The sequence below is a fragment of the Dipodomys merriami genome, unplaced genomic scaffold (genome assembly GCF_024711535.1).
Source record: "Dipodomys merriami isolate MVZ:Mamm:240054 unplaced genomic scaffold, mDipMer1.0.p SCAF_30, whole genome shotgun sequence".
NCBI classification, from domain to species: domain Eukaryota; kingdom Metazoa; phylum Chordata; class Mammalia; order Rodentia; family Heteromyidae; genus Dipodomys; species Dipodomys merriami.
In genome coordinates, this window is record NW_027204493.1 from 10,392,197 (window position 1) to 10,415,922 (window position 23,726).

General features: G+C 34.2%; 1 protein-coding gene across 1 annotated transcript in view; it reads right to left on the bottom strand.

Moving 5' to 3' along the window:
- Window positions 1-23,726, bottom strand: part of Hcn1 (hyperpolarization activated cyclic nucleotide gated potassium channel 1) — a 286,942-nt gene that overhangs the window by 225,507 nt on the left and 37,709 nt on the right. The window contains exon 2 of the mRNA XM_070041145.1: window positions 12,231-12,654. Within this exon, the coding sequence (XP_069897246.1) occupies window positions 12,231-12,654 (424 nt within the window). The remainder of the gene's footprint in view (window positions 1-12,230; window positions 12,655-23,726) is intronic.

Below are 23,726 nucleotides of genomic sequence, written 5' to 3' on the forward strand. Positions count from 1 at the left end.
TTTTCCAATTTTAAAAAAACTTTTAATATTATTTTAAGTAAAGTTTATTTTTCCAAATAAACTTAGCAAATCTCTCATTTTAGTAGAACATGGTTTGTAACAGCACTTTCATTTCTACTAACTCATTTGAGGGTGGGAATCTTCTAGCCACAACACACTTCTCCCCAACTCCAGAATAGCTAACACATCATGAATTGAGTGTGATGGTTGGGTTGAGCTGTCAACTCCCCATCTTTTGTGACATCTTAAGTTACTTGGTCAGCATGTGGGCGTCCGTGCCCTGAGCATGCTAAGTATGCACTGTATCAAATGATCCCCCTTTTTGGCTTTAGGCTATTTTTTTTCAGATCGTGTCTCATGCTATGTGCCCAGTGTAGGCATAGAACCTCCAACTTATGCCTTCTACATAAATATTGATGCAAGTATATATGACTATGCTCCATTATTTGTTGAAATGAAGTCTTACTAAATAAGAAGAGCATGTGCCAGCATTCCAGCCATATGATTTACTAAATACTACTAATGGTAATAGTACAACATAAACACAAAGTAACTGTTTATAGTCTTATTTTTATTTGGTATAGCTAGTAGAAAATTGCATATGCAGTATTTAAGTCATTATATAAAACTATGTTGTATCATGTTGTAGCATGCAACAGAGGCTGTCGATTCATCTTTTACTTTCAACTCCTTGGAGAGTTTTGGCACATTGAAAGTAATAATTCAACTAAAGGAGAAGGAGAAAAGATGATTTGGCTGACAAAGCTTCCCAGAATACTAACAATGCTGAAATTCTAAACTGTCTTTGATATTTAGGCAAATGCAGGTGACTTGAAAATAGGGAAGGACTTCATCAAAACTGAAATATATTTTTATCTGTTGCTAGTGTCTCCTGACTCCTCTGTCAGCCCCTCCAAACTTCCCATCTCCAGATGGAAGGTCCTTGTCATACAGATGCATATTCTTTCACTTAGGCTATGACACTCACATTCCTGCCTGTATAAAGAACAGCCCTCAGCTGCCTGTCAACTATAACCTGCCAAAACTAGTAATGGCTCAATGTGTATTTCAGGTTTTATAAGATGCTCTTGAAGCTGAGAAACTATGAAACATGAATGACTCAGGACTCTACAGTGAAAGTTTAGTTATTATTGTCACAATCCCCTCAAAAATGTCTGAAAGCAGAAAGTTAGACATAGAACTTCATCAACAGTTTTTCAATACATACATGACTTTAAATCTAAACATGCCCTGAAATTTAAGAAAATCACGTAAGCCTAAAATACCACTAATCTAAAACTTGGTTAATAACTTATTCCAAATACATTTTATTAGCCTCCAATGAAAATTTTTTATTACACATTCATTATACTTCTATAATAATGTATGCAGGGTTGAAGGTAGAAAAGTAATTGTCTATTGAACTGAATATTCTGTAAGCTACATTGTTCTAAATTGCTGACAGAACATTTTATTGTGTATTATTATTGAAAACTGTTCATTCAAATACCAATAATTCATGGTCAGTCAATTAGAAAAGGTTTCACTAAACATTTCCCTTTCTCTCCAGTTTCATTCACAAGAATATTTGACAGTATGGAGAACTATTGCCCATATGAAAATGCTTTCACTCCACTAAGCTGAAACCCCAGACATTATTGGTATATACCATTAGGAAAGTTATCGGTCCTGAATTCTAAATTTCCAACCACAATTTTAATTCTACTCTTTTCTTTCAGGTATGTTCCAAAGTATTAAAGAAGGTAGATATTTCACTTTTTCATAGACACTATCAAATAAGTGGTGAATTGATTGGACAAACTAACTACATCCTAGACTAAAATGCTTTAATTTTTTTAACTTCAGCATTTGCAAAGCAGCTTCAGATAAATTCTCATTTATTATTAAGACAACTACATAATTCAAATAGAAATAATTATTTGTGTTTTGATCTGAAGAGTATCTTGAAGAAACTTGTACAAATTTTTCCATGATTCCTGACTCTTCAATGTCTTTCATTTTAAGATGTAACAAGAAGATTTTGTTAGAATATAATATAATAAAAAAAAGTCCCAAATGGCAGACTAAACTCAAAATAGCCATGAGAATTATGTAACTAACCAAACGTATTTCCTTTTTGCATGAAGACATGACTCCTCCAATGCAAAATTTAAAGTGCATACATCAGCAAGAAAAAAGAATCAAAGTAGGTCTTTCTCAGCCACCATTCAGTCCAAGTGAAGGGCTCTAATTTTATTTATCCTCCAACTTCCATTATATAGTTATAATAACTCTTAAAACTGATTTTCTGTGTTAAACTTTTATATATTTCAAGAATTATACTTAATTAATTAGGAAAGCAACTATTTTAACTGAAATAATGCAGACATAATTAAAGTATTTTAAATTAACAAAACTTACTTTGACACATCAAAAAGAATAAAACACTAATTTTTGGGGGGGAGTTCCGGTCGTGGGGCCTGAACTCTGGACTTGGGCGCTGTCCCTCAGCTCTTCAGCTCAAGGCTAGCGCTCTACCACTTGAGCCACAGTGCCACTTCTGGCTTTTTTCTTTTTATGTGGTGCTGAGGATTCGAACCCAGGGCCTCAGGCATGCAAGGCAAGCACTCTACCACTGAGCCACCTTCCCAGCCCTAAAAGACTAATTTTTTAGAAGCTTTCAATGAAATTCATTTTGCTTTTAGGATTAGATAAAAGTACTTTTTAAAAGAAACGTTAAAGTGAAGATAACATTTTTTGTATGTTAAATTTAATTTCACCTCACCATTTTTAAAACCAAATATTCGTGGGTGTAACTGTACAATATTTTCATGTAAGTCATGTGTCATAAAATTCTATTTTGTTTCAGACAGACAACCAAAGTTGCTCTAATTATGTGGACAATTACAAATACCATATGTTTATCATAATATACTCTAACTGTTAAGAGAAATTTAAAATACGAACAAGAAGTACATTACAAAATGTGTTTCCAACATTAATGAAGAAAAAGCACTCCCAGTATTTATAATCACACAGATAAAATAGCAGTCATCATAGAGTATGCTATGTCTACATAAACAATAGATAAACTAAGACATTTACCTGTAAACATTGGAGACAAATGTAAGAGTAGATGCATTTTCTCCTAAACTGGCCTGAATCATGAGCTGCTTTAATTGTCCACTTTCTATATCTGGGGCAGAAATAATGTAGAGTAACATTTATAATGCCTTCGATTTTTGAATGGACTCAACGTACAATGAAAGGTCAGCAGTTAAGCTCCCTTTTTTGAGATGAAGCATACATAATAAAAAGACACTTCCATAACCATGACAAGTAGTTAAGTATTTTTATGTTCCATTATTTTTTGAATAGTATGCTAAAAGCTGAAGATGTAGTAAAAGGGATTATAGTCTCTTTCTGAGTTTGACATATACTAAAGAAAGCATAATTTAAGAGAAATTACCAACTGATGAATGGTACAAAGCAAAATTATGCCAGATTAAAGACAGAACTTCCTTAGAGAGATTAGTTAATTTCATTTTAAGGAAGTGATGTCAAAAATGGGATTAACTATTTGGGGTTGGTGAACAGAACAATGTTCAAAGAAAAATAAATACCTGGTATGCAAGTGGTTACGAACGTATTAACTGAAATGTGATAGATTCAAGGGAGAACTCAAATAGTGTAATTCCCTAGACAGGAAAAGTAGAAACTCAACAAAATAAACACTAGGAAGCAGGTACTTGAAAAAGGTGGGGTGGGGCCAAGAGGAAAAGGATAGACAAATGAAGAGAAGTGAGAGAGAGTGCAGTAAAAAAATTCAATGAATGGGAAGGGATGGGAAGGGGAAACAAAGGAGGAGGCTGCAATGCTTGATAAGAAATGTACTCATTATCTTGCCCATGTAATTGTAACCCCTCTGTACAGTATTTTCAAAATAAAAAAATTAAAAAAATTCAATGAATACCTAGAGAAATGAACTCCAAGGCATGGATACAGAGGTTTTACCTTGTTGTTGTTTTTTTTTAATATACTATGTGATTTTTTTTGCTTCTTTTGCATGTTCTCCCCTCTATGCTATATCCCCTGTTGTTGCTGTATTTGATTTTAGTACCCAGGTATTGTATAGGTATTGTATAATTAGGGAAGGGAAGAGGAACAACAGAATGAATGGTGAGACAAAGGATAAAGGGGGAAGCAATACAACATCAATATTCACAAGACAATATGCTGGAAATGATCTGTACAACTTCGGGGGGGATTAGGGAAGGCAAAGTTGGAGAAAGAGGGAATGGATAACAAGTTTGACAAGAAATGTACTTATGTCACTGTAACCCCTGTGTATATCACCTTGACAATAAAAAAAATCAATGAATATACTACAAATTTAAGAAAAGTAAGGTAAGGGGCTGGGTCAGGAGGTGTGGGTGAGAATTTGAAAGGGGTGACAATGATCAAGATATATTGTATTCATAAACTGCTGTGTTAAATGGCAAATGCTTTATACAACTACATGAAGATAATAATAAAAGATATTTAAAAGGCTTATTTGTGGATCTAAAGAGATTCCTCATAGTTGAAGAATAAAGAGCATATTTTCCCAGGCTGAAGGAGTTTCTCCATAATCAGATTTCAAATGGTCTTATATATGCTTACTATTATGGTAACAAAGTATTACAGAAATATCTTCAGCAGATAGATAGTATTAAACTTATAAATGTCACTTTTGAGTCTCTAGCATGAATTTTAGAATGTTGTTAAGAGTCTTACTTTACAAACCAGCTGAGAGGCATCTAAAGTTGGCTTGTATGGGGTTGGTGCTAATTAAAGAATAGAGAAAAGATCCAAACCATATTTAAGAAGGATTAGTGGAACTTGGATATTTTCAGCTGTGGCTGATTGAAGGATGAATCTAGGTCTACAATATTTTCTTCAATTTTTCAATTCAGTTGACTAACAGGAAACAAGATGGAAAGAGAGACTTGAAGAAAAAAACATGAGTATCATGAGTATGAAGGCACAAAATATATTTATATAGGTGGAATTCACTCATGGAACAGAGTGCATCCTTAGCAAATCTTGATATAAATTTGATTATTATCTATATCTAGTCAAGGAGACCTTGAAAAATATACAAAATATAAACATGGTTTGGACTAAGGGTACTAAATATTGCAATCTCAAAAATAAGAGGCCAGAGCATTTCAAATTTCCATATTCATCTAATTTCAATATCCATCTGACTGGATAGAACCTTAAAATTTAAATCCCCTACCTCAAGTGAATTGTTGACACACTATTAAGTTCATTATTAGCACAAATTCTAGTTTATGCCTCCAAACTCAGTTAAGAGATACAAAATTATTTGCTCTTCTAGGCTAACTTTACCCCATATCCTATTTTTACGTCTAACATGAAACTGGGATTTCCATTTCAAAAGCAATGTTATTATACAAACTTGCTGTAAGGCTTTGATTTAAAAAGTATTAAATAAGGTCTCTAACACACATATGTGTACACCCACATGTACCTTGTTAACATCCTTGCAAAAATCTTAACATTTTCTGTCCAAAAAAAAAAAAGACTCATCAAATCACTTTAGGATGTCTGTGAAAAATACAAACTCAAAAATTGTATGTAATACTGAAAAGAATTCTCTAAGAATAAAAATGATTTTTTGGTTTTTTTTTTTTTCGGGGGGGATTGGTTGTGGGCCCTGCACTCTGGCCCAGGGCATTGTACCTCAGCTCTTCAGCTCAAAGCTAGCACTCTACCACTTGAGCCACAGTGCCACTTCTGGCTTTTTCTGCTTATGTGGTGCTGAGGAATCTAACCCAGGGCCTCAGGCATGCAAGGCAAGCACTCCACCACTAAGCCACCTTCCCAGCCCCATGAAAATGATTCTTTACAGAAGTAATTTAAAGCTCTTTCTCTAACCTCATAACAAAGCATGCAGAAAAACAATTATACGCATGTGAATACCTATTATCATTTAATTAAAAAAATAAACCAGAAGGTGACTTAATATGATTCCCAAGGAGTAAAAATTATTCATTTTTTTAAAATGACACGTTGTACTATTTTAGACTATAGAACCCTGAAGTAATATAACCAATGGAGGACAGGTAGTAGTCTTTAACAGAAACAATATGTGCAGAAAATGTTGGGTCACACTAGATAATGCGAGATACACTAACCTGAGTACGACATTGTCATAACAATATTTTTAACAAATATTATAGATATACACCAGTTTAAAATATTTCAAAGAATGTCCACATATCTTGCTTCATTTGAACTTCAAAATTGTGCTACTGCTTGGCACTGGTGGCTCTGCCTGTAATCCTATTCACTCAAGATGTTGAGATCTGAAGACATTGGTTCAAAGTTAGCCTGGGCAGGAAAATCTGGGATTATCTCAAATAAACTATTCAGAAAGAGCCAGAAGTGGCACTATGGCTCAAATGGTAGAGCAAAGCCTGTGTTACTATTAGCAGGCATAAAAAAAATTCATTCTACAATATTCTCTCTGGAGTACATGGAAAATAAAGGTAAAGTTATCAGCTATATCCATTTATACAAATTTGTAATATAGGGGCTGGGGAGGGGGCTCAGTGGTAGAGCGCTTGCCTTGCATGCCTGAGGCCCTGCGTTTGATTCCTCAGCACCACATAAGCAAAAAGAAAAAAAGCTGGAAGTGGTGCTGTGGCTCAAGTGGTAGAGCGCTAGCCTTGAGCTGAAGAGCTGAGGGACAGAGCCCAGGTCCAGAGTTCAGGCCCCACAACTGGACCCAAAAAACAAAAACAAAACAAAACAAAACCAAATTTGTAATATAGAATCCAGTGCACACCCAGGGCAAAAAAAAAATCCAAATTTCTAGCACATTTGATATTTACTTGTAAAACACTACAAAATAGGTGTCTTAGAAACAGTTAGCCTACTGTATTTACTTGCATACATAGTTCAAAGATAAGCATGCTTGGAAACTCTAAACATTTTTTCAGCTATCCTGCCTGAAAGAACCATATCCAAAACAGTCTGGCAAGTGATAAATTAAAGCTCCTTCCTCATTGGTAATATTAGTTCTAAGTTCTAAGCAGTCTCCATCTCACTGGATAGAACCTTAAAATTGAAATCCCTTTCCTAAAATGATTCATTGACACACTATTAAGTACATCCTAGCACAAAATCCATTCTATGTTTCCAAACTCACTTCAGGGATGCCCAATTATTTGCTCTTCTAGGCTGCTTTTACCTCATATCCTATTACAATGCAATCCTCTGCCTGGCTCATTTGTTCATTGTGATAGTACCGATTTCAGCCTCAAGACTAAACACAAATATCTCTGAAGGCCTCTACTTGTGCAAAACAAACTTCATTCACTACTTCCTTCATTAAACTTCTTACTATACTATATATTTGTTCACTTATCTGCTTTGCCTACAAAACTATCATCTTCTTTTTTTTACATTATGTAGCACCTCCATTAGTAGGTACCACATAATAAATGCATGGGAGGAAACACTGATTACTTCCTTGTAAGTAATTTAGTGAATTTAGCACATAGAAGACTGCCATGTATCTACTAGATGGGCAGACTATGAGTTTCCATTTTATTCTACTCCTATACTAGGAAATACTGGGGAAAAATTGACAGTAACTCTTGATATATATGTGCATGTACAGCAAAAAGAAAGGAAATGTATATAGTTAAGCAGTCTCAACAAATGTATGCAAAGCCAATACAATATTTTATTGCTAAAAAGTATTATTACAGTCTATGCAACAATATTTTCTAGAAATGAGTTTGAATCTGTAGATACCTAAGACAAAATACCAAAGAAAAAAGGGGAGGGGGGAGAGAAAGGCTTTTCAAGAGGCATGATAAAACTAGAAAACAAACAAACAAACAGTAAGACTTGTTGGTGCAAATATGAAGTAACAGTGTTGAGTCTGAAAGCGGTCGGTTGGAGTGCCTCAGATGCACTACAAAGAAATGCAGACTTGATGGGGAGCTTTTATCAATTCTATAGGGAGCTTTTATAAATTTAAGTCCAGGGCAGGCTTAGGACACTGCTAATTGCTTATGGCAAGTCTCTGAAGTTTATGGGTTTTGTAAAAGATGAAAATAATTAGAATATACATTGCGTAATTATAAATAGACAATTCATATGGTTGATTTCAAAACCAATTTTAATGGTAAAAATTAAGCAAAGGCAGTTCCCTACGGACTGAATTTCCTTTTTAATGCTCGGTTGCTAAATATAATTTGTGGATTATGCCAATCATTCAACCAACATAAAATCCTAATATTAATTGCCAGAAAAATATTGCCATGCTCACAATATGTTTTTATTTGAAATTGCTTTTAACTTATAAGTACAAAATCACAACTCCTCTTTCCAATCTCAAAATGTACTTAATTAAATGTTATATGCATAAAATCTACAGAAGGGAGGTTAAAAAGAAATAAAAAATAAAATATATTTATGCTTTAGGAAGCAATAATTATTATAAGATTATGTGCTTCATCATGCTTTTACATTACACATGAAAATTTTAAATTTTATATATGACATCGATTCTTATCAATAGTTATAATGTGGCATTTCTCATTTTATTTAGTTTTGTTTTATTTTACTTAATTTTTATTTATATTGCCCAAGCTGACCTGGAAATTACAATCCTCTAGCCTTAAATTCTCAAGTAGCAGGGATTAAAGGCATGCACCAAAATACTGGGCACAAGGTGTCATTTTTCTTTTCAATTAACCTTTTCTAAATCGCTGAAAATGTCAAGGGTCATCTCTCTGACAAAATGACTGAGGTTAGCACTTGAGCACTTGAGCTTCCAGGAACTCTTCAGTTTTGCAAACAGAAAAATTCCTAAGTACTCAACGCTTAATCTAGACTTTATCTCTTCAGTGGCCTGTGACGGTCACAAATTGTTAATAATATTCCATTTGATTTCTAGGGATTTTTTTTCTCTCCATATGTCTCTTTTAGGAAGAATCTGGCCAGAATCATGTCTTTTTTGAAATACAGCAAAAATAACAGCAACGCTAAATTAAAACAACTTTTTTTCTAAAACCAAAACATGAGTGAAAAAGACTTACCTCAATTTTCAGGAAAAGGAATTTGCTGTCCTGATTTATCTAAATTACATCAAACTTTTCACTTTCACTTGTAATATGTACATAAAGTTGCAGTCCAGTGTCAGTGAGCTCTATTTTTACATCCTAAAGCTATTGATCTTATAATTGGCTCCTGCAAACAACTTCTCTCCTGACATCTCAAAACCATGGTATTTCCTAAGCCCAGGATTGAGCTATTCCATGTTACGTTCTATTGGAGCCCTTACATTTAATGTCAGTAATTCTGTATCTGTTAAGTGTTAAACTTCTTGTATTTTCATTCATAACCTTTCTTTAGTTTATTTGGCTTCAGAGATTCTTGTTGTTTTTCAGTTGAACTAATTCAGGCCAGAAAAAAAAATGTACCATCGACAATGGAAGCAGTTTCTTATGGAAGGCGGCCGCTTTCCTCAGGAATGATTCATTTGGAACAGTGGCAGCTTCCAGACTTCACACATTACTTCCTCAAATTTGCTGAATTTAGCATTAGCCAGCTTGGTACTAAAACACTCAGAACTCAAAGACATGTGGGTGAACTTATATCTTCCTCTGCAGTCTTATTCCAAAAGCTCATAGAGCTACTTCTTCTGATTAATTTGTTGTATTTCTACTTGCAAACACAACCTGGTGGCATTTTAAAAAGCAGGTAGAGATGTGCCAGGTTGGGAACCATTCAAGTTTCTTTGTGATTATGGTTTGAATCATGTAGGTGGAATAATGAATCTGTATTAAATTCTGTATTACGAATCTTTTTCTTCTTTAGCAGTATCACTATCAGGCATTAAATATCCATGACAGAAGCTGATATTAGATGGGCATATCATATGATCAGGAAACATTCCTCACCTAAATGAATTTATGGATCATTTATACCAAGGTCATTTATTTATAAGAAAGATCTTGCCAGCTCACAGTTCTGTCCTGAATGTGTTTAGTTACCAAATGTCTGTAAGTGCATATTAGATTGCATTTTACAACAATGATGCCAGACAGCTGATGCTCCTGGATTACATCATGGCATTTTTACAAGCTCGACATGTTGCACAAATCTAAGTGCCTATGACCACTGCCAGGAACAGAGGACATTGGTGTTAAAGAGTGTCCTCTTCTCTGACCACATGCTTCATCTGATAGGATGCCATCTGTTCATCCTGCTGCCATTCTCTAGGGTAACTAGGTTGAAACAGAAAGGCATTAAAAATAGTCACACTGCCCACTGTATTTTTAATTGACCGAGTCATTTTATCAGTGACCTTTCTCTCATAGGCTATTCATTAAAATATTTTTGAAGTTTTGTTTCAAGATGGATCTGATCGCTTCTGTTAAGTTGTATGAACCACAGCTACAGTCACAAAAAGTTGTCTATATTTTAATACTTTTTAATATAAAAAGTGATGGGACATCAAGATGTTAATAAGAGTGAGGGCTTTTTTTTGCAGGTGAAGATTATTAACTCTGGAGTTAGCCTTTTAGAAGCCCAGCCCTGCCTCTCATTATTTCTGAATCTGGACAAGGACCATACTATGCTTAAACAGCCTTAGCAGTAAATGATGATAACAACTGCATCTAACTCATGAAGTTGTTAGGGAGATTCAGTGAACTAATCCATGTAAAGAATCATCAGTCATAATGTTTGACATATAATAAATTCTCAATAAATATCAGACTTTATTATCTGCAACCGTTTTGGTTTTAAATTGATCTCAAATTAGGGCAAATCACTTCTGAAAATTGAACATATGTACCATTTTAGATAGTGTGTTCTAAAGAGAGAAAAAATATAAATGGGTCCAATTTCTCAAATGTACTTCATTTGATTTTAAATATATTCCATACCCATATTTTAAGAGTGATCCATTTTATGCCTTTTTGCCAGTGTATTATGCAGTGTTTTGTTATTGCATGTCATTTCCTGAAAGCCTGTGAACCAAATTGTCATTGACAAGCACACAAAAACACTGATACAGCCATACAGAAACCAAACAAAACTTCCATTTTGACTTGTTTAAAAGCATAATTCATACTGAAAATGCTAACAAGCATTTTTGTAAAGTGAAATGTAACAAAGCGCAGTCAGTGTACTGCTTTCACTAGGGCTAGTTTTTGAACTTTATGGGCCTCTTTTACTCCCATTTTTATGACAACAATAAAATTCAGGTTGTATTTCATATAAAAAGGCAAATACAAAAAGAAAACAAAGTCAGAAAGGTTGGCTTGCAGATTGTGGATGAGGGACATAAACTCATTTGCTATTGATGACAGTGCATTTCACTTAGTCCTTGGGAATCTCCAGTTGGCATTTTTGCCAGTTCTACCCACTGCCTTTGAGCAGCAGATGCCCTCATCAGCAACATTAGGGCCTGTCTGGCCAGATTCACTCCATTTAGTCCGTGTACTATTTGTTTTCTGTGTAGCAACTTCCCTCCTGTGTATTCTGCTTTCCAATTTTATGAAATGAACTAGTTGGGGTGAATTATAATAAATTACTGTGAGTAAGGCATAACCATGAGCAAAATTAGTATGCTAAAATCAAAGTGTTTATATGTCTATATGTCTTAGACATATGCAAACAACTTTTTGTTCTTCAAATAGAAATTCAATGAAGTTTCAAATATTATAGGAAACAAATATCACACTATTTTTTATTTTTTAATTATGTTTAAGTAATTCACGCTATCTTTTTGAAGCTAATTATACACTAGACTATCAAGCACACCCTACATCTTTGTTAAATATGGTACTTCATATAGTTGTACCAATAAAAAAAATTCCCAAAGTACAAGGATTGCATTGAATGGGATAATTATTTGTTAATTAAATTCAATTTGTTTTAAATACACTAAACTAGCATCATAGCATTATTTCATATCCACTATTTTAAAGTTGATTTTTAAAAAACCTTTATTTTATTATCCTTCAGAGAAACAAATAAAATTACTTATGCATCAGAAAGAGTGCTGAAAAACCTTTTTCTCTCCTCAAATTTCATATAACTTATTACAATAGAAGCATATCCAACAGTCATATCCAAACAAACATAATGAAAATCTCCTGATACTGTGGCTTTATAAAAGAAAAAGTGTAACTTACCTCCTCCCACTGATGTATGTATCTAATTAATCTTGAAAGTCGTAATAAACGCAACAGACTGAGAATTTTTGTAAATCTCACAATGCGAAGGGCTCTGGCTGTCTTGTAAACTTCCGAATCCATTCCTTTTTCTACAATAAGAAAGATATAATCCACTGGAATTGATGAGATGAAGTCCACCACAAACCAGCTTTTTAAATAATTCATCTTGATCACTTTAGGGTCCAGGATGATTTCAGAACTGTCTTCATTGACAGTTCCAGTCCTAAAATTCATAATGAGGTCCAATAGGAAAACGGTATCTGATGCCACATTAAAAATAATCCATGGTGTGGTTGTTTGCTCTGTAAAGAATGTGATCCCAACTGGTATGATGACGAGATTTCCAACCATCATTATAAGCATTATTAAATCCCAATAAAACCTACAAGAAATAAAAAAATCACATTTTAACATGTGGAAGATAATCATCCAGTTCTCCTCTCATAAAGATAATACTGGTTTATGGTTAAATATATAAGAATAAGAATAGAGAATGTTTTAAATATAAATTTAATATACATAAATTTAAATACAAATTTTTCCAATGACTGATAATTTATATCTAAGTGAAACCAGTATATTTCTACACCAATGCACTATTTATATAATATATTATAGTAAAATTCAAGAATAGCCATGCCTACATTTATATAATAGAAAAGTAAAAGAATTTCCCTAGTATAATTAAACAAAATATAGAGAGAAACAAGGGACAAATACAAGATGAACCTTTAAAAACTGCTTCTGGTAAAACTCTTTTGAGGTATTTTGGAATATTCTGTGTATCAATTTCTCAACCACATGTAAGAATAAAAATAGTTGAGCAACATTTGGGTAAAGTATACATTAGCATGAACTTAAAGTTGTAACTATCTTTTTTTTGGGAGGGGGGGGGGTCCGGTAGTGGGGCCTGAACTTTGGGCCTGGGCGCTGTCCCTCAGCTCTTCAGCTCAAGGCTAGCACTCTACCATTTGAGCCACAGCGCCACTTTTGGCTTTTTTTTCTTTTTGCTTATGTGGTGCTGAGGAATCGAACCCAGGGCCTCATGAATGCAAGGCAAGTGCTCTACCACTGAGCCACCTTCCCAACCCCCTATCATTATCTTTAGTTATGACTGACTCCTAGGACAAAAAAGTCATACTTGACAAAAATTGTAACACGTTCTTTTTCTGCTTAGACTCTAGCCCGACGATTATATAAATCTGTTTCCCTGTGGAGATTTTACCCCTACTTCTGTTAAGACTTATCTATACATTTACAGAACAGTACACGAATATGTCAGTCATTTATCATGCACTGGCAAAGTAAATGAAAGCTTTCTTTTTTAGTCTCTTAATGGAAATTCAAATTGTGTCATCTAATACACTAAGGACAGAAGAGAGAGAGGTAGAGCAGATGCGATACTGTACTAGCTACTTCACAAAGAAATGACATCACTGAACTCTAAAATGAAATCATGTGTTCCCTGAGGATTTTTCACTTCTGGATATTCTTCTCTGTCTCTCCTGTGAGCTTCTTTCTCTGCCTCCCCTTGAAAGGGGAACCTGGTGTCACACACAGACCTTTTCTCATTATTCTTCATGTGTTCTTTGGGCAAAAATATTACGTATTCATCCCTATCATTAATGATTAATTTGTACCTGATGACTCTAAAAACTTGATCTCTAGTCCACTTTTGTTTTTAAGCCTTCAGATCCTGGTACTATACAAGCTATTGAATCTATTCTCTTGAATATCTCACACTGGCCTAAAGCAGCATGCCTAAGCTCAAACTCCTAATATCCCCTCCCAAATGTAGACCCCCACATACTCTCTACCTTAGGGATGGTGCAAGTCTATATGTAATTGCAGGTAGGCTTCGCCCTTGGTGTGATTCACTCTATGGATATGAGGTAAATTTTAGTGACATGTACATGAGTACATGTACTCATAACACATGCATGAGTAATGTCGCTGTCCCCAAATTTCTCTGTAGTCCCTGCCTACTCATTTCTCTCTTTCCTCAATCTTTAGTTTTGTACAACAAATAAAGAAGCAACATTTCTGTTTGTTTCCTATTTTTACTTTTGATTTGGTTGCTATTTTTCTTTTTTCCTTATTATTACAGATTTTAAGTTGCTTAAAGTTTAAACTTGTATCTTGTATTTGTCTTCCTCTGTAATGTAGACAGCATCTTCATTATATCATGCCTTCCTATTTGCACCATGAACTTCATTTTCTTTCTTTGCCCACATAGTTGATCTACCAGATTTCATATAGTAATGTCTGCTGAACATGGCATGTAGAAACCGTTATATAGGCAAAGGGATCCAAGACCGAAAAATTAGATGGGTGCTCCAAGTCTTCTGATTTACACAGCTATCTGTTTGGTATCCTAAGGAATGTTACAGTTCTTAAAAGGCTTGAGTTAGGCCTTTGCTTGCAATTTCTGATACTCATGAGACATAAATAAGAAAGACAAATCTAGGCATAAAAGCTGGTGAGAAGCCTAATTTAGTCAATATACTGAAGGTGTGAGGCACACCTGTGATCTCAGTCATGGAGAAGATCAAAAGAGGTAATGGTGTAAGGTTAGTGTTAGCAAAATTAAGATTAATAGACTGCCAGAGAATCACACAGACATCCAGGTACAAAGAACAAAGAAGGGCTTATTGTCAAGAAAGGGGGCCAGAAAGACTCCTTCTCACAAGGGAAGAATGAGAAAAGGCACTGGCTATTGTCTGGGGTGACCTATATAACGTAGGAGGTTTAGGAGGGGCTAGAAGAGGCTAGAAGGTGGAGACCCTGGTGTGGACATGTGGGCCAGGGGCTTCATCATGGCAGACTAGGATTTATGGCTGCTGTCCAAATAGTAGATAAGGGTCCTGCAGCTGCCCAGACCTGAAGGTCACTCTAAGGGGCTCTTATTGCCTTATATGGTGGCAGCTGCCCCAGAGAAGTGCTATCCCAAGGTAAAGGGGGCTGCTTATTTACTGCCTTTACTAAATGGGCCTCGTGTTGCCTAGGAAGGGAGCATGCTAAGCTGTGGAGAAGGGAAGAAGCGGACTAAGCTAACCTAGGAGACCCTGCCTGAATAATAACTAAAGCAGAAGGCTGGGAAGGTGGCTCAGTGGTAGAGTGCTTGCCTTGCATGCCTGAGGCCCTGGGTTCGATTCCCCAGCACCACATAAGCAAAAAAAAAAAAAAGCCGGAAGTGGCGCTGTGGCTCAAGTGGTAGAGCGCTAGCCTTGAGCTGAAGAGCTGAGGGACAGCACCCAGGCCCAGAGTTCAGGCCCCACGACTGGACCCAAAAAAAAAAAAATAACTAAAGCAGAAAAAGGTCTGGAGGTTTAAGTCAAAGAGTAGCACATCTTTCTAACAAATGCTAGGTCATGAATTCAAGCTTTTGAGAGGTAATACTGACTCCTTAAAAAGTTTGACATCCACACTGCTGGAATTATTTGAATATTTCCCCATCCTTACAATAAATCCCCATGAACTCAAGAAAATGGAGAAAGTAATTGTGAGAACAAAGTTTCTTTCTCGGAAATACCAACAAAGCAGTGTGAACACTCATGCAAGTTCAATAGTTACAATTAGAGCAGAATAATAATCTAAGTAATTATCATATCTTATATTGGAAGCAAATAAATGATAGAAGCAAATAATAAAAAGGTAAAATATTGTTTTCAATGACAAAATAGTGTTAACAATAATAACTATAACTTTTCTTAGTAATAAAGTAAATTCATACGGAATTTAGTTTATGTAAAGAAACCATTTTCACCATACTGGTATTCAGAAGAGGAAATGATATTCTGAAGAAGGAAGAAGGAATAATTCCACTATACTTCACTTTTTTTTATGTCAGTCATGGGGCTTGAACTCTGGGCTTCAGCGTTGTTCCTCAACTCTTCAGCTCACGGCGAAAGAGAGCTCTACCACTTGAGCCATAGCACACTTCCGGTATTCTGATGGTTAACTGGAGATGAGAGTCTCATGGACTTTTCTGCCCAGGCTGGCTTTGAACTTTGATCTTCAGATCTTAGCCTCCTGAGTAGCTAGGATTACAGGTATGAGCCACTGGTGCCCGGCTACACACTTTTTTAACCCACTACCATCATTCAAGACTTGTAGTAAATTCTTGTGGTAAATATCAAAAATATTTTCTTCTTCTACAAGAATTCCCACTGTCCTTGAGAGACTACTGTTCTGGCCTGGTGGAAAAAAAAAATCTACAGCCAGACAAATCTGATCTAAAACCTCAAAATGATTTAACTAATGGCCACTTTACTTCTAAAGAATTTATTTTTATAACTTATTTCCTAAGTACTGAATGCTTCTCTTCTCCTCTTTATGGGATGAGTTCTTTTGATAATTTCCATGAAACACAGCATTTCCTTTACCATAATGTGATATTTCTGTGACCTGTCACTGGTTTCAAAATTATTGGTGCTACAGGAAATTAATAAAATATTTGTAGATGTAGTATAAATGTGTGTCCATTTTGTTCAGAGAAATGTTCTAAAGACATCAATTAAAATTTATTTTTAGATATCAATCATAAGCTCAGCATACAGTTTTACTAATTTATCATGTCAGTGAATAAACACATCCATAAATTAGCAAACACCACAGTGGAAATTTTTATGACTACACATATTTTTTGCAATCATGTTCCAAATTTCATTTAAAATTATTCAGTTATCAAAAACCAAATTAAATATGTATCCTATGTTTAGGCACATATTTTCTGAAAAAGTAACATTGTTCAGTGTTTTTAGTGGTAGTTCATCTCTCTATGTAGACAGAGTATCTGAACTTTGATCTGATATGTTATCAGACTTCACTGACACCCAAAAACATCTCACTACTTAAGCCCAGAATATTTACACAAAAATTGAGAAAATGTGTGTTTTTGCACACTTCTCAGGTCTGTTTTAGATCTAATGCTTTTGTGGAGACATTCATTGTCCATGGCAAACAAAAAAACAGAAAATGCAAACAACTCAACTACAGGCAATTTGAAGTAGAAATACACTTGTTTTCATAACAGAGTAAAGCTTTGCTAAATGGCCCCATTTGCGAGAAATTTTAGTCTACCTTAGGGATAATACAAAGACCATATTTAAAGTCATGTAGTTACATTTTTAGTAAATTAGCCATTTATGCAAGGAGAATATGAGACAGCAAATTGTGTGATGGTTTATTAAAATAAGTGGGGGAAAGAAAAATCCAATCACAAAAGATCTACTCAATTGTAAATCTCATTTTTTTACTTCTCTTTCTCTATATCTGCAGTTTTTCCCGATGCATTAGCCTTCTAATATAATGGTCTTACATTCCTTCTTATATTATTCTCTATGATAGTTTACAATTTTAACTGTTTACTCCATCTACTTGAAACTCTCCCAGTTTTTGTTTCAATGACCTATATTATCATACTGACTCATTTACATTTTCTTCAATTCTCATTGCTTTTGTCAGCCACTAATGTGGGCATTCTACATGATGCTCTTGTGCTACCACCATTTCCTCCCCTCAAAATATTGTGACCTCATCACCTCCTACAAGTAAGCAGTTCTCAAATCTGTTTCTGGTCTTAATATAAGTGTGGAGTTACATATTCCCAGCAACATTCTAGAAAGTTTGTGGCCTTTCAAGTGTTTGACCCAACAAGTTTGAATTCCAACTAACTAATGTTACAATTTCAAAACTGTTGCCTGATATTTTATTCCTGAATATTATTGCACAGAATTTTTATTAAGTTCATAAAACTTGAGAACTGTCTCTGAATCTTTTCCACTAAGCTTGTTGTTTGATCTTGTAATTATTTTTTGTCTAGTAAAGTACTTTTCATCTTTAGCTTTTTACTTAGATCCATTGCCATCAAGTTCTTAGTCTATCTTCATTCTGTGTGCTAATTTCCCCATTTCTACCTTCCCATGTAAATTGTATCATATTTATACACAAAAGACATTCCTATAGCTTCCACATAAAATATAAACATTCAAAGTCTTCTAAAGTATGAACCTATTCTATGTCTTAAGGCTTATTTTGTGCACATAAGGCCCAGCTACATCTTTGTAAAGGACTATTATTCATACTCCTTCAACAAATACTATTTACTCTGGTATTTTTTCTTGAAACAGAATCTCAGTGTAACCCAATGTTATTTGTACTATCAATTTACATTCTAGCTCCTTTGGAGTAGCTCCTTTTTACTCTATCCACAGGCTAGTTGGAGCTTTCTCTTACCAACCTCAAGCTCCTATCTTAATTTTTCAGTACAGCTTCCAGCATCTTAGGGCACCTATTAGTTAACAGTGAATAATTTACCATATTATGGTATTAATGATGATTATCTACATAGAAAAATATATAGATACAGATATAATGAATCCCATTGACCAAACTCCAAATTAATCACATTTATATTAATGAGCATTTATAAAGTTATTGTAGGATGTTAGTTAAACTATGTTATCATGTTCTCTTTTTAATAGTTTGAAAATTTATTCATATACTTTTTAGGACCCCTTCAGTGGTAGAATTATGATAAATATATCTAGATGATTCTACTCTTGCTTTAGAGGAAGAACAGTGTCTTTCAAGAGTACTTTAATTATTCCATTCAAATTCCTTCCATATGAAGGGCACAACTTCCAGTTTGCTGAATCCAAACATCTGTTTACTGCTAATTGTAACCCATGAGTTTGCCTCATAACTCTATAGCTTTAATCAAAGGGTACAAAATGGAACAGAACTCTCTGTGTATTGAGTTTGTCTATGCGGCAGTATTCTATATTTGTGATGACATGTAGGTTTTCCATAAAAAGAAAGTCCTTAATTTACAAAGGTTGAGTAGAAATAGTACATGAAATAGCTTCCCATATTTAAAATTTAGAGTTTTTTAAAGTCCAAATCTAAAAGTATTCCTTAGCTTATATTTTTAACTGATTGGCCATTGAGTAATTTTTATAAAGAAATATTTTCTATTTATGATTATTGGTACTTTATTCCTTTAAGGAAAGCAAAAACAGTGTCACTAAGTCATCTTATATTTTAGGAAAAAAAATAAGTCCAAGCAAAATCTACTGCACTATAAAATACAGCAAACTGTTTCAAAGAGAAGTTTCTAAGAGAGTAAACCTTGCTTGACATTAAGTTATGCATGATAATATAATATAGTATAGTATAGTTATTATATAGTTATTATATAAATAATAACTATATAATATATAGTTATTATATAATATAGTTATTATATAATATAGTTATTATATAATATAGTTATTATATAGATAATATAATATAGTATAGTATAGTATAGTTATATATGATAATATAATATAGTATAGTAATATAATAACAGTTCCATGACACATACTTTGAGGACACTTTAATTTTGAAACAGAATGCTTTATGTATGTGGATATACTTGCATATAATCACTACACAAATTTTGAAAAGAATTAAAATGACTATATTCTCTCATGTCTAAATGAATAACTAAGTTTAAGGCTATTTAAGTTGGCAAAGTTTAACATCATCATGATTGTTCCCTCATGGAACCTCTGCTTATTTTCAAGTTATTCTGTGTATAGCCCTTCTCTCCTGTTCATTCTTAACCCACTAATGTTATGTAGATCTTTCACATTACTATGCCAGTTTAAGAGATTAACAGACAAATGTCCAAATTTTTATTATGTCCTTAATAAAACACCCATAGCTTTTGAGAGATTTGAAGGGTGTTCATGATTCTTATATCTAGGTTAAAAATTATGTCATTAAGTATCAAGATGATATCACTACAGCAATAAAATATAAATAACACTTGTTAAATAATATGTAGGACAGACATGATCTCATTTGATATTCAGAACAACCAAAGGAGTAAGGAATAGCATTTGAATTTGATGAGGGGGGAATTAAAACCATGGAGTTAGGCATCTTTCTTAAATTTTTGTAAGGATTATGGACACTGATTTTTGAACCCATGACGAACTTGTACATTGGTACTTGTACTTAAGGCCAGAAAAAGTTAATCATGTAGATCAGAGTAGCATTGTTAAAAATTCATTTAAGTAGGACTAAATGAGATAACACTGGTCATACTTTCAAGTGTCACTATGAAATCACTTGAAGAAATAAATATTTTACATAATTGTTTTATGAAAAGTAGATCCAAGCTTAGAAGGAGAAAAGGCTTTGATTCTATGAGCATATATCCAATGCTACCCTTTGGTCTTTGTGTATACCACTGAGAGTTTGCCTCAATTCTCAGAGAATCAAAGCCTTAGCTCTTCTCTCCCTACCTACATGTAGAAGCAAAATATTGTGTAAAGTGGCTATGGGTTAGCTTGTTTCCATAGGTATTTCTGAGTCCTCTCTGCCTTATCCTGAAAAGATTTCTTGCTAGTGTATTGATCAAGATCAATTCAGATGTTCTAAAGGCAAACAAATAAATAACATCGGAAAGCAAGTGTCAAATTCGGGACATAATTTTCTCCCCCAAATAGTGATATTATTATAATCTCAACAAATCTATGTTGGGTTTCTTCTATATAGCAGCATTAAAAGAAATTGATTTGTAAATTATACACCAATATTTCCCTCAGGAACTCCCAAAATTACTAAGTAAAAATTTAAACATATATAAAAGAGAATTTAGGACATGCTTATAAATACTTCACAAATAGAAACTTGGGGCTTCCAAAAGAGAGGAACAACTGGCTATCTCTTTAATATGAGTACTAGTATTAGAGAAGTTCAAGTACATCCTGAGGAGTGACTGCATATTCATGTACATATTCATGTACAAGGATGCACTATCAACAGACATGTACTGCTTCCTAGACTTGGCACTATCCCTGAAAAGAGAATTAGATGTAGGTTACCTCTCAAGAAAACATAGTCTTGCAAATTAAAATGGATTAATAATATCCTAAGCATTTCTAGCCAGAGCAATAAAGCAAGAAAAGGACATTAAGGGGTTCACATAGGGAAAGAAGAAGTAAAACTATCCTTATTTTCAGATGACATGATTTTATACCTAAAAGACCCAAAGACTCCCAGACTCCTAGAACTGATCAACCACTTCGGCAAAGTAGCAGGATACAAAATTAAATGTATGCTAACAACATGCAAGCAGAAAGGGAAATCAGGGGAAATAACTCCATTTGCAACAGCCTCAAAAAAAAATACCCAGGAATAAACATGACCAAAGATGTACAAGATCTTTACAGTGAATACCATAAACATTGGGAGAAATCAAAAGGAAATGGAAGGCCTTTACATGTTCATAGATAGATAGAATCAGTATCATTCAAGGGTCATACTGCCAAAAATGATACACAAATTCAATGCAATCTCCATCAAAATCCAAATGACTTTTCTTTACAATCCAAAAATTCATAATAAACAAGAAAAGACCTAAAATAGTCAAAGCAATTCTAGGAAAAAATAAATAATATGGGTATTATCACAATACCAAACCTCAAGCTCTACTACAGAGCTGAAACAAAAACAGCTTGGTATTGGTACAAAAATAGACCTAAAGATCAATGGAACATATTAGAAGACACAGAAGTAAAACCATATATTTGCAGTTACCACATATTTGGTAAGGGAACCAAAGACATACAGTAGTAAAAAAAAATAGTCTCTTCAATAGTCGGTGTTGGCAAAAGTAAGCATCCATGTGAAGAAAAATAAAAATGAATGCTTGTTTGTTAACATACATTACTATTAATTCAAAGTAGATCAAAGACATCAACATTTTAAAAAAATTAAATGTTTTTATTGTAAAGATACTGCACAGAGGGGTTACAGTTACATGAGAAAAGTAATAAATACATTTTCTATTGAGCATTGTTACTTCCTCCTTTGTTTTTCCCCTTCCATCCCTTCCCTTCATACCCCCCCAACTCCACCCCTGCAAAGTTGTAAAGTTCATTTTCAACATAGTGTCTTGTACATCTCATTGTTACAGTGTGTCAACCTGTATCCTTATTTCAGCATTTTGTTATTTCCCTTCCCTGCCCCAAATTAGAAAAATGTATATACAAGATGCAGGGCACCTGAATCAAATACAGTGAAAACAGGGGTTATACCATGGGGGAAGAACATACCAAAGAAATAAAAAAAATCACATAATACATTATAAATACATTAAAAACAATAGCAAGCAAGAAAAAAACCACTTATGTCACTATCTTAGGGTTTATTTTGCTTAAAATCTTAATATGGTCATATGTATATAGCTTTTGACCTTTTCTGCATGTCCTAGACACATATTAGTTATTGCAAATAAGGGAAAACATGGGACCTATGTTTCTTTGGGCCTGGCTTACTTCAGCTGCTGGAGGGGATGTGGACAGAAGGGAACCTTACTGCATTGTTGGTGGGAGTGTAAACTTGATCAACCATTTTGGAAAGTAGTATGGAGGTTCCTCAAACGATTCCACATAGAGTTCCCTTATGACCCAGCAATCCCACTTTTGGACATTTACCCAAATGATCACAAACAAGACCATATGAAAGCTACCAGCACAACTATATTTACTGTAGCATTATTTACCATAGCTAAGATATGGAAATAACCCAGATACGCCTCAGTAGATGAATGGATCAAGAAAATGTGGTATATAGGTATATATACACAATGGAATTCTATGCCTCCATCAGAAAGAATGACATTGCCCCATTTGTTAGGAAATGGAAAGACATGGAAAAAATTATATTAAGTGAGGTAAACCAGGCCCAAAGAAACATAGATGCTATGGTTTCCCTTATTTGCAATAACTAGTATATGTCTGAGACAACCAGAAAAGGTCAGATAAGTTGATGTTAGGCAAGATGAACCACCCCAAGATAAGGACTCAAGTGGTTTTGCTTTACTTGCTATTGTTTCTAACATATTTTATAAGGTGATTTTTTTTGTTGCTTTGTATGTCCTTCCCCCATGATGTGACCCCTGTTTTCACTGTATTTGATGTTGGTATAATTTGGGGAGGGGAAGGGAAAAGCAAATTGTTTAAATAGGGACACAGATGGACCCACTGCAACAATCAAATGTACAAGATGCTATATTGAAAAAGTAAGGGGTAAGAGGTAAGGGAGATGGTAAGGGGAAACAAAGAAGGAGGCAACAAAGCTTGAAAAGAAATATACTCATTACCTTGCTCATGTAATTGTAACCCCTCAGTACGGTATTTTCACAATAAAAAACTTATTAATAAAAAAAGACTTCAAATTTTGAAATTACTGCAAGAAAGAGTAGGAGAGACACAAGAATTGAATAGGTATAGTTAGAAACTTCTTAAAAAGAATTCCAGGAACACAACAAATAGCAGAGAGACTTGACAAGTGGGACTACATCAAAATAAAAAGTTTCTTCCCAGCTAAGGACATAGTTACTAAACTAAAAATACACCTAACAAACTGGGAGAAGATCTTTACCAGCAATAAATC